This window comes from Falco peregrinus, chromosome 6 (assembly GCF_023634155.1).
Source record: "Falco peregrinus isolate bFalPer1 chromosome 6, bFalPer1.pri, whole genome shotgun sequence".
Lineage (NCBI taxonomy): Eukaryota > Metazoa > Chordata > Aves > Falconiformes > Falconidae > Falco > Falco peregrinus.
In genome coordinates, this window is record NC_073726.1 from 13171143 (window position 1) to 13183322 (window position 12180).

Consider the following 12180-nt stretch of genomic DNA (forward strand, 5'->3'; position numbering starts at 1 on the left):
AACCTTGCTTATCCATAAGGAAGAAGGTCTTCTTGCACTGTGAATGTTCCATACATTAATCACTGCATGAGTAGTCAGGTTCTGGATAACCCTCACGTTCATCAGAGGTGGCCTGGAAAGGGAAATATGTCTGCTTTTGGGAAGTAGTTCGAACTGGTCTATATATTTCTGTCCCTTAAGTTCTGCACCTAGTACCTCTGAGTTCAGAATTACTGTGGTGGTGGAAGGCTTTACCTATGATGACTTTTATCACATCCTTTACTTCCTAAACCATATCTTCAAGATGTGGTGATGCTCAGTCTCAGATTCATTTGCAGAAGGATGAAATTGTGTTTTATTTATAGGGGAGCAAAGTACAGTGTCTTCCTGATACGCTAGTCAAAGCTGTGTCATGATTTGCTAGTTCAGGAACGGGAAGATGGAGTCAAAAGCAAACCCCACGTTCACCGTAGTTCCTGCTTTAAGCATGATAGTTTTAATATTAAAGAATAACTACCATTCTGTTCTTGGAAGAGCTCATTTGATTTGTTAAATCTTGAAAAGTTTTTCTTGAAAAAGAAACTTCCTGCTCTTGCATAGATCAGCTTACTTCTGCATCATGAAATGACTGCTGTAGTGCTTTATAAGCATTAAGAAAGCATTAGTTCGTACCAGATAGGGCTCCACAAGGCAAACTTGAAAACTAATAAATAGAGCAAACCTACAGCTTGACATAATAACTTCTAGAAAGCCCAGATCTTTCTTTCTTAAGGCTGCTAGTGATATTTACCAAAGAAAGTAGAGTACAATTTCTTCAGGTACCCATGGCAACCTATCAGAAACTCAAAAGTTCTTGACACCTGTGGTTAAACTCCCAATAAATCTTGTTGGGATTTTACATTTCTGAAGAACTTACTTGTCTATAGACTTACAACATGGTTTTGAAATGTTTCAAGATGCACTTGTGAACCCAGAGTAGCATGTTACCTGTGATTTTTGAACACCTGGTAGAGAACCTGGAGGACTGTTTTATGGAGCCATGACAAACACTGAGCATAAAGAAACAATACTTTCACACAAAGCGAGCATTTCTCTAGGCACCTTCTCTTCCCTAGAATTGCTGCTTGGCACTATACGAGAAAGTGAGACTGTCTGGCTTTTTGATCTGATGTGTTGTCAGCCATTCATTCAAAATTCTTTCTGCAATAATTACAGAAATATGGGAGACTGCAGACACTAACATCTTCCAGATTTCTGAGGCTGCAGCAGGGAACTTGAGGCCCTCAAAACATCAGTGAGAGTCCCATATATTCTAGCTTCGGACACTGTGGGATCCTTGCAGTCTCAAATTCCAGAGTGGTCCACTCCTCCTGAATCCAGGTGCTCAGCTGGAGAATTAGGAACAAAGTCCTACTTGAAGCTGGCATTATGAGGTTTTTCACTTGTGTGGAGAAGCATCCTTAGGGCTGCTAATATCAGAAGTCCTGTGTTGCACAGCAGCCTGTTAGACGAGCAAGGGAGAATACTGAATGTGCCACAGAAGCACTTCCCTTTTAAGAAATGAACTTTTTTTCTTTTGAGTGTTCTGCAAGAAAACTCTTAGCCTATAATTTAAGTACGAGTTAAATTTTCATCTGAAATAGTTGATGGATAACACAGCTGACAATGTTTTGTGTCCCAGGCATCACTTGGAGAATCTCAGTTACATAGTGTTTATCTCCTGAAGAAAATTCTTCAGCTAAAAAAGACAAAAAGCATTGAACACTTCAGAACTTTTCTGTTGTTGTTGGAAGCATTAACCAGGACTATAGAAGATGACCTGATTTGAGCTTAGGGACTTTATAAACTGACGTCAAGTAGTATTTGGGATTGGTCTTAATTTGAGGTGAGAAATCTATTCTGAGTTTATAAGTATGCTGTCCTTGAAGTACGTAAAAAGGCTGCTTTTACAGGCTGTTTCTTGGTAGAAACATCTGGCTGAACGTCTCTTTAACAGATCATATTCTCTCTACTGGTTTCTGATCATTCAAAGTTTTGGAGGTAGTATGAACCAACTAGATTTCTTTGTAGATGTAACATACTTTAAATGAGATTCTGTAAGAAAAGAAGGTTTTAGAAAGGCATCATATCTTATGAGATCAATTTCTCTAACTGGAAAAAAATATAAACCAAAAAGCTTGTAAAAGCCCTTCTTAAAATCTGGCCTCTTTCTGTAAAATTCTTCATTTGATGCTGATTTATATAGTTTCCATTCTTTCTGAGTAAAAATCATGATGATTGGTTATTTTGCTGTAAGAGATGACTGAGATGATTCTGAAATAGATGAGTATAACATCCTAACAACACAGGGATACTTATAAAAACTGCTATGAATTTTTTTTATAATCCTTAAACAGATTTTCAGAATATCCTGTGCAATTTCAGCTTGGCTTTTCCTCAGCTCTTGCAGTTTTGTTTCGCATCATTGAACATTTTCTGTGGTTTTTATTTTTTTCTCTTGGCAGTTATATACATTGTATTTTTTGCAATAACTTTAAAACAACTTCTTTTGACTCAATAATTAGAAGCTCACACAATAAATGGTACTATACTGTTACGTCTAATAAGTATTAAAAGTGAATTATAGTTGGAATTACTTTTTAAATTTAGATTGGCATTACAAATCCTGGAGATCAACAGAAACTCCTAGATGCTATTAAGGAGCTACAAGTGGAACAAATAAGTATTGGAGACCTCCCTGAAGTGGTGAAGCTGGAACTGAGGTAATAACTGTATACCTAAGGAAATGGAAGTGAAATATGAACAATCTAAGGTGCCTGCGTTTTTTTCTGTAACTCAAAGGTAAAATTCTCTCACGCCTTATCCCATGCATAACATTCATGAGGGTGTATGCCAGTTAGTGGATTATGAGGGCTGGTGATAGGTGTACAAAGAAAGCTGGAAGCATAGATTCCTGCTGTAGGTATCTTTTGATGGGTTATATTGCCATTTTATGCCATTACTTTGGCCATCTTTTTTAGTGATTGGTTCTTTCTTTGTACCTCAGACAGGGTTTCATGGCCTTGCTGTGCCGGTTTTTTACTGCCTGGTGTTCATATCATAAACTATGAAACTGGCTTCTTGGGTTCTAATATTAACTCATTCCTTAATTTCTTTGATAGGCTCCAATGAGCATGTTTTTTTTTATTTCTCTGTGGAAATGGGGTCTTGCCCTGCTTGCTTCTCCGTGCTTCGAGATTGTCATGGCACGGATCCTTACAAACCCTATATGATGTGGTCTCTGAAATTCTCCATCGTGTCTGTAGACAAGGCAGGCTCTGTTAGTCTCAATTTTTTCTGATTGTAAGATGCAATAAAAAGATGTGTGAGAGGGAGAGATGCCTATAATTTCTGCATAGGAGTTTAATTTTCAACTAATAAATTAATTACTTGTACATGTCTGAAATCATAAATGCGACTGTTGTAGAGATGCAGGATTTTTTTCCTTGTTTTTCTCTTCCACTGGAAGCAGTTTTAATTGGCTTCCAAAAGACCCTTTTATTATATTACAAGTGAAAAACTTACTGAGCTGTTTTCCTTATCATGGATTATATTTATGAGTAGAAATAGGTTTATAAGGAAACTTTTTTCAGAAAGTGTTACTCCTTCAGACTTTCATTCCAACTTGATATTTTTCCCATTACAGGTTCTTTTTTACAGCCTTAAGCATCAGCTCTGCAATACCTGTCATACTTCTAGTATAGCCTTGTACAGTCTCATGAAAGCCAGGCCTGAGATGAGAGGGACGTCCCTTAGCAACCTTATTAAACTTCATCAGTCCCCTAAGCCCTGGTAGAGCACTCCCCACATCCAGCTTAAAAAGTAGAATGAAGGCTATATTAAGCATGGAGTTGTCTTAAGATTTGTTGAACCTCTTATCCTCTATTTTGTTGTGTAAATATCATTTTTTTCCAGAAGAGAGACATAGGCTTGAATTTAGGTTCTGTGCTTGTATATTCCCTCTTCTTCTTCCCAGAACTGTAGCAGAATAGCTCCTGAAAATAGGAGTATTATGATACTTCAATTTGCAAAAGTTTTAGAAATGGACTCAGGCAGAAAAGGGTGGCTCGCCTTTCAGAGGCTTTAGTCAGCTGAACCACAGTTCAACCACAGTTTGTTTAACGTAGAGAAGAGTGGTTTGGAGATACTGCTCCTTCCTCGTACCATAGCTGCATCACTATTAAGTTAGGTTCTCTGTGCTCGTTTCTCTCTTCCCAGTCCCACCACCGTTTGAATAGCATTGTGTTGCCTTACTTGAAGTGGCCTGGCTAGAGTAGTACTGGGGGAAACAACTCCTCCTTGCATCCAGTCTGCTCATTAAGTAACTTTATTCTTGGAAAAGTAAAGGTTCAGTTCCTCTTTAAAGTGTGTGTATCTCCCTCTTGACAAGTGACCTGACAGCTGTGCTGCAACTCTGCTAGGTATTTCTTCCCCTTCCAGAATAGTGGGGAGAGATGTCTGCGTTATTTAGGTACCGTAAGGCTAGACTCTGTTCATCACTTACATTGTTCGTTGGACCAAAGAATGTCCATACTTGGGTTCAAGTTCATTCTGTACACGTCACCATCCTTTGGAGGCAGCTGAATTGCACTGATTGTGTGTATTAGCCGTCATGTCATGGTGTGGCCCTACTGCAGCATTGTGTTTTGTGTTTTAGTTATGAGTCTGTCTAGTATATACTCCACTCCCATCTAGTCATTCTTACATATGCTGATTGCTCCTTATGCGGATACTGTGCCTGTATCTCTATCCATTACTGTGTTTATACAAAATAAGCTTTGCAGCCTGCTTGAGTTACGTTTTTGCAGCATGATGCCAAGTTTGAGCTGTAGGATGTGGGAGGACATGCAAGGCACTTGGGGAAGGTCTTGAAAGACTCCGGTGGACTGGGAGAGCAGGGTGTTCATGTTCTAGTGCGGGACTTGATGCTGCTTCTAGTCTGTGAGATTTCATTTGACAGATGGACCACTCAGTGGATAAGGAATTGGCTTCGGTGGTTGCAGTCAAAGAGTTGTGGTCAGTGGCCTGATGTCCAAGTAGAGACCAGTGACGAGTGACATTCTTCAGGTGTCAGTATTGAGACGGGCACTGTTTAACATCTTTCTTAGCAACATGGACAGTGGGACTGAGTACGCCCTCGGCACGTTTGCCGATGACACCAAGCTGTGTGGTGCAGTCAACATGCTGGAGGGAAGGGAGGCCATCCAGAGGGACCTTGCAGGCTTGAGAGGTGGGCCTGTTCGAACCTCATTAAGTTCATCAAGGCCAAGTGTAAGGTCCTGCACATGGGTCAGGGAAATCCCAAGCACAAATACAGGCTGGGTGAAGAGTGGACTGAGAGCAGCCCTGTGGAGAAAGACAGGGTATTGGTGGACAAGCAGCTCAACATGACCTGGCAATGTGCGCTTGCAGCCAGAAAGCCAACCATACCCTGGGCTGCATCGAAAGAAGCCTGACCAGCAGGTTGAGGGGGGAGATTCTCCACCACTACTCCGCTCTCGTGGGAACCCACCTGGTGTACTACGTTCAGCTCTGGGGCCCCTGATACAAGAAGGACGTGGACCTGTTGGAGTGAGTCCACAGCAGGGCCACAAAGATGACCAGAGCGCTGGAGCTCCTCTCCTGTGAAGACAGGCTGAGAGACTTGGGGTTGCTCAGCCCGGAGAAGAGGAGGCTTCAGGGAAACCTTAGAGCAGCCTTCCAGTACCTGACGGGGGCCTACAGGAAAGCTGGAGAGGGAGTTTTGACAAGGGCTTGTAGTGCTAGGACAAGGGGGAATGGCTTGAAACTGAAAGAGGGTAGATTTAGATTAAATATAAGGAAGAAACTCTTTACTATGAGAGTGGTGAGGCAGTGGCACACGTTTCCCAGAGAAGTTGTGGATGCCCCATCCCTGGAAGTATTCAAGGCCAGGTTGAATGGAGTTTTGATCAGCCTGGTCTAGTGGAAGGTGTCCCTGCCCATGGCACGGGGCTTGGAGCCAGATAATCTTTAAGGTCCCTTCCAACCTAAACCATTCTATGATTCTGTGATTCTCCATCAAAACCAAGTGTGTACTTTCAGAAGACAATCCAAGTACAAACTAGTACATATGCTGTAAGAGTGAAGAACTAAAGTTCCAGCACACAAGAGGGTACAAACCAGTATGATATGGATACACCATAAATCCTGTCGACAGCACCTGTACTGTTCTTGTTAAAATATAGGCTTTGCTGCTGAGCTGAGGTAGTAGGCCAGGCATCTAGGTGTCCGGCTGTCCAAGTTAGACACCTTTAGAAAAGGGTGTTGACTCTTCAGCAAGGGATAATTAGCTGCACTTTAAGCTGACTTTGCCTAGTTCAAGCTTCATGCGGTTTTGTGCTAGAAATGTATGCAATGTATGCTTTTTTCAGACTGTTCTATAGTGGTGTTTAGTATACACATTGAAGCAGAACAGCTTAAAAATGTGAACAGAGGAACTAAGCAGAGAAATATAAAAAGTTAGCAGTTCAGTGCGTGTGTGGCCAAATACAATAAAAAACCTACATGATGTCTGGTACAGTCTCACACACCGGTGACATAGCGAATTCCTAGTACAATATGGGTTTAGAACATATGTAGTTCTCAAGACCAGAAAATAATGGATTGATTAAAGATTGTACACAAAATATGACAGCATTTCAGTTATGGCAAGCACTGCATAGTTTTCTAGAAAATGGCTTGACATGTATTCTAGGAATCTGACCTAGAGACTAAAATTATAGGCTATGTTTACATGCTATTATATAAAGATTTTACTACCCACTGGTTCAAAGTCATTCTGTGAGAAGGAAAATCAGTCATTAAGTCATAGAAAAACTAACATAGTAGGAAATGTTGAACTGATTGATTATAAACTCATAGTGTCTAGCACTGTTTAGCCACTGGTGTTTTGACAGCCATTAATTCTTTTAAAAAGTGATTCCTTTTTGAAAACTTTATTTCCATTTGCAAATTTAAGAACATGTCACTGCAACAGATACAAGATTCTATGAAAATGGTTTTTAAGACCTATTATTGGTATAATAATGAAGTATGAGAAGTGTAAATGTTAGTCTTTCCTTTTTCCCCCCCTCCCCGTTTCATGCCTATGACATATTTTATTTTTCACTGAGAATCCTTCCAGAATTCCTAAAAATAATTTCTTTCGTGACAGAACACAGAAGGTACTGTAACTGATCCTAGCCAGCTAAAAAGTTGTTTGTAAGTAGAAGGAAATTTTCATGAACGTGGCTTGACTGTAGTAATGTGGGAAAACTTTCAGACTATCTCCAGATTTGTTTATTTTTTTTAGGGTTTGGTTTTTTACCCTAAATATTCTGTTCAGTTTTTGTTTTGAAATAAATACTAATTTATTTTATAAAAACAAGCTTACAGGCTTTCTTACTTCCTTGTCCTCTTCTATAGAAACTGTGAAAAGTCTTGCTTTTTAACCTCCAGCATCCGTACTGGTGCTTCTATATGTTTCTAGTTTAAGTGTTAAAATCTTAACAGTTCAGCAGTGTTGCAAATCACAGATGTCCTGAGCAGTGGTGGAAACTTTGATTATGAACTGTCTTGTGCCAAAGGTGAAGGAAGACACTGTGGGCTAAATTCAGTCTCTTGTTTAGACACTTCCACCACACTGGCATCTAGCTTAGTTTAACTGTTAGGCAAATTCCATGTATACCATTTTCGGAAGCAGCAGCAAGTAAGGTGGTGTAAGTACGTTGCATATAGGTTTAGTAGCAGGTTGCCCTAAGGAAAAGAGGAAAGTTGTGGTCTGAATTAATTTATTCAGCTTCTTCCATAAATAAAACGGGAAGTCCTGCAGTAGTAACTTAAAATTGTTTCTTCTTTTGCCCTTGCTTGTTACTCACATGAATGGCTTATAGCTAGTGGAAACTTTTCTACTGGAGATAAAGGTACTTCTCAGGAGTTTCAGGGCTTGCGATCTCACTGTGTAAAAGCAAACAGATGATTTTCCTTGCCCCCTTTTCCTCTGCCCAGTCAGTGGCAACAACTTTCTGGCCAGCACCATGACTTACAACTAATGCGCTCTGAGGCTTCCAATAAAATAAATCGAGTCAGTGTCATGTGGGAGCTCTAGAAATTTAGCATTGAAATTAATCTGTGAAATTTTTCTATCCTTTTCTCCGTTCTTCAGAGATGCTGATCAAACTAATTTTCAGACTTGTCTTCCCACTTGGATTTGAGTACTAAGTATAAATTTTCTTCAAAGTAGGTAACATCAGATATTTTAGGCTTTGAGGAGTATATTTCCAGATCCAGGGGCCAAGCCAGTATTACTGGATTCTTTTTTCCTCTACTGTACTGGAGACTAAATGACTCTTAAATTAGGCATTTCAGTCCTAGCTCCAAAGTACAAACCAGATTATTTTTTTTCCCACATCTGCCTCAAAAATGTAAGCTGCAAGTCAGGAATATTAATATGTCAGCATAAAATTTACTATAAATTCTCTGTTTCTGGTGTTGCAAGACTGTGATCTATATGCACGCATGTGCTGGAAAACAGTGTTGTAGTTACTATGCCTAGTGTATTAAAAATTTGCTCATGCAGCAGGTAATGAAATATTTTCATTAATAATACAGGATTGGTGAGAGTTAGAAACAAAAGTGGAAGTTGATAGAATGTTTCCAAAAACATTCTGGGTGACACTTTTTCCATTTTCGGTGCGTCTTACCAGCTGAATATTCCAGATAACTTAATGATTTGTTTTGCTTCCCAAAGAAGGGGGAGGACAACCAAAAAATCCAAAAACTTGCTAAGGTGTTAAATGTACTGTTTTACTAGCCTGTCTTGAAACGACACTGGATTTCTTCTTTATGCAATGAAACTGCATGTTGGTCTCACTCACTAGCCAATGTTGGTAATGCATAGATAATACTTAGCTTGCAAAACGTTACAGCCTGTAACAAATAACAGATTAATGTTTTATTTCTGTAGTGAAGATGAATTCCTCAAGTTTCTTCAGAAGTTGAATAAGGAGTGTGCTAAGCTGATTGTTCCTGTACAGACCATGAATAATCATTTTCTCAAAAATTCTCACAAGGTATTCAACCAAAGAAAAAAAGATTGATTTAGAGTATATTATTCTTTTGTAGAATATTGTTCTACCTTGTAAAATGAAAAATATGAATACTTACCAGCTGTCTTGATTGTTATATAGTTATACAGAGCTGTCCAATGTTCTTTCGCTGAAGGACACTTTTGAAAATAATTTATTTCAAAGAGTTAGGCCACCCAATTAAAAGAGATAGATTTGTTTCTTTGTGGTTCTCGTGGTAGGGGACTTAAGGTGACAGAAGTTTCCCACAAAGGCTGATAAGAGTGTAGTAGGTTATGTTGTGCATAAATCATACAATGAAAACCCAGCATAAATACAGTTACAGACTTTTTCTGACACTGGCTTTTATGATATGTTAACTAAAGAATATTAAATAATAATCTACAGTAATTCTGGCAATTAACTATTAACAGGTAGTACTGCAGTGGGCACCGACTGAATGTTTTATTGAAGTCTGCAAAGACTTGGTTTGCAGCGCTGAAAAGCTGGGAGAAGAAGTTACCAAACTGAAGGACCTGGTGGAGAAGGTGGGTATGTGTGAGTGAGGCTGCTAAATACTGTGTCCAGGTTTCTGCATGCAGCTTCAAATGCAACATCCATCAGTGGAATGTTTCGTACCTTGGTCTGCCACAGGCTCTTTAGCTGTAGCTTGGACATTGCATCCACCTCTCCCGTTCCACATTTCCATGAACAGAATGAGAAATACTCTAGAATATTCCACAGCAGCATGGACAGTCTCCACAGAAAGGCACCGTCAATTGTTTTCTTTGTACCGCAGGAAAGAATTAAATGCAGTGTATCCCTGTGCTCTTGGACAACCAGTGTGGCAGAAATGCCACTCTGAATACTTGCACTCTTACTTCTTAATTAAGGAATCTTTTGTTTGGAATTATTGACTCACAAGGAAGATACTAAGGTTTTATGGACTGAATGGGAGGCATCCCAGATAACTCTGCCGAGTGACAAAAGAAGAGGGTGGGAGAGGTCAAGGCTAGATGTTAGCACCACATCAGTCATTCTCAAACCAACACAATGACACGCTCTTGTCAGGTGGGGTCATTTTAAGTAATAGGCTAGTAAAAGGAATGGCTGCTGGGATAGAGTAAATGGAGCATCAGTGTCAGAAAGGAATCTGTTGCTGAACGAAGCCATGTGGATCTCAGACCTTTAGTATAATGCTACTAACGCAATTTCCTGTAGTTTAAGTAAATTTAATGTGATATAACAGCCTTCTCCCAATAAATCACTTAACACCAAATACGGTATTTTAAGAGGTAGATAGAGGCTGTGGCAAATAACTTTTTAGCTATTTGTGTACCTTTTTTCGCATATGCAGAAATAAATTGTATGTATATGTTTGCCTTCTGTATGTGCAGGCCAGTTACAAGGGCTGAGGAGATCCGAGTTAGGTGCCACTTGACTTTGCTGTCATCTGTACTTTGCTTCATCTTTAGCTGTCAAGATGAAGCATGGTGGCTTAGTGTTAAACAGGGGGTTTAAACATTAGCCTTCTAATTACTTAAAAAATGTAATTCCTGTTCTATTAAAATACTGTATAGTGGTTTATGAATTTCACTGATGAAGGCTTTAATACAAAACATTTGTGTGCTGCTTAATTTATGATGGGGCACTCGAATCAGTAGAGCACTGAAACATTTATTATGAAAAGTGCAAATTCAACTGAAACAGTTAAACCCCTTAGATAATAAGTTCGTATAAATTCCCTTAAAATCCACAGGACTGTTTGCCAAGCTTAGTTATTACACGACTGCAAGCAGTACGTGTTGTGTCTGTAGCATAGAATTTTTAAAAGCACAGTAAATGCGGTGGCCTTCTAAGCATTACAAATGAAGGTAGGGAATCGGAACGTAACCCTGCTGCATCTCATGACAAGGCTCCACCCAGCTTCAACATGTACTCGAGAAGGCACTTGTAAGGTACTTTCCACTCTCCCTTTAATTTCAAGGAAGTCTAATCTGTTACATATGTAACTTGCTTTTTTAATGAACAGTTGTTTTAGTAATTAAATGACAAAATTTCTGGTTAAAATATTTTGATGATTGGAGTTAAAATGTTATGTTACTAGATGTTTGTAACATCTATTAGCAACGTGTTTTACTTCTGAGGAATTACCTTCGTAAACAGTTTTTCTAATGCGTATTGCAGAATGATTAAGCATCAGGTAAGGGAAAGGTTTGCATCTGTTTATTTCCATTGAAGTAGGGCAGAAGACAGACAGTGAGAAAGAAATAATATCAGTTGTAGATGCATGCAAATTCTTAGGACTGGATACTTTATCATATACTTAAGTTTTCACGCTAACTTTTTTTTCTTTGTTGCACTTCTTACATGAACTTAACATCTGCCTCAGCATGAACAGAGGAATGACCCCAGCCAACTGAAACCTCCAGAAAAAGCACTCACCTTGGAAAAAAGATTAGTAAAAATGGGAGCGGTGACATTGCTTGGGTTTGGGTTTTTTTTCTTTATAACTACATTAGTGGTAAAGAAAACCCGACTTGAAGTTTAGTGCTATGAGTACTTTTGGAAAAATTGGTTGCATTATGCTTCTGTTCAATATATGCATGTGAGCTGAGGTCACGTGAAACAGTTTTCATTGTATCTGTAGTATTTGCATCCAGTAAGTACTTTGATCTAGACATAAAGTTATTAAAAATGAAAACTGCTACTTAAATGTATCTTAGGGGGTTGTTTTCAAATTATTTTGTATATAGAATGTAGGTCTAAAATCTTGTGAAAGCTGCTTTTCTTTTTTGGCACAAAACTGTAATTATTGCTTACTAATTACTAGTTTCATTTTTACCTTTAGCTGTTGTTCAGGTGTGAACATAAGCAAGTAATTCTGATTATATCACACACTTGTGTTTAAAATTATGATGCAGGTATGTTTTGGGGGTTGGGAGGGTTTAAAATATTTTAATTATCTCGTGCAATTTTATGTTAAAGATCTTTTCCCTTACAGTTTTTCATATGAATCTATCCTATGAAAAACTTCCCAGTAAGGTATACTTTTTTTTTCCCCTTTGTCACAATCACAGGACTGTAGAGATCTTGT

The 12180-nt window shown here is 38.9% G+C and overlaps 1 protein-coding gene across 1 annotated transcript in view; it reads left to right on the forward strand.

Annotated features, from left to right (window-relative positions):
* ASZ1 (ankyrin repeat, SAM and basic leucine zipper domain containing 1) overlaps positions 1-11680 on the forward strand; it is a 41947-nt gene extending 30267 nt beyond the window's left edge. Inside the window, exons 10-13 of the mRNA XM_055809019.1 lie at positions 2629-2741; positions 8984-9089; positions 9518-9631; positions 11476-11680. Coding sequence (XP_055664994.1) covers positions 2629-2741; positions 8984-9089; positions 9518-9631; positions 11476-11634 — 492 coding nt within the window. The 3' untranslated portion in view covers positions 11635-11680. The remainder of the gene's footprint in view (positions 1-2628; positions 2742-8983; positions 9090-9517; positions 9632-11475) is intronic.
* Positions 11681-12180: the final 500 nt, after the last annotated feature.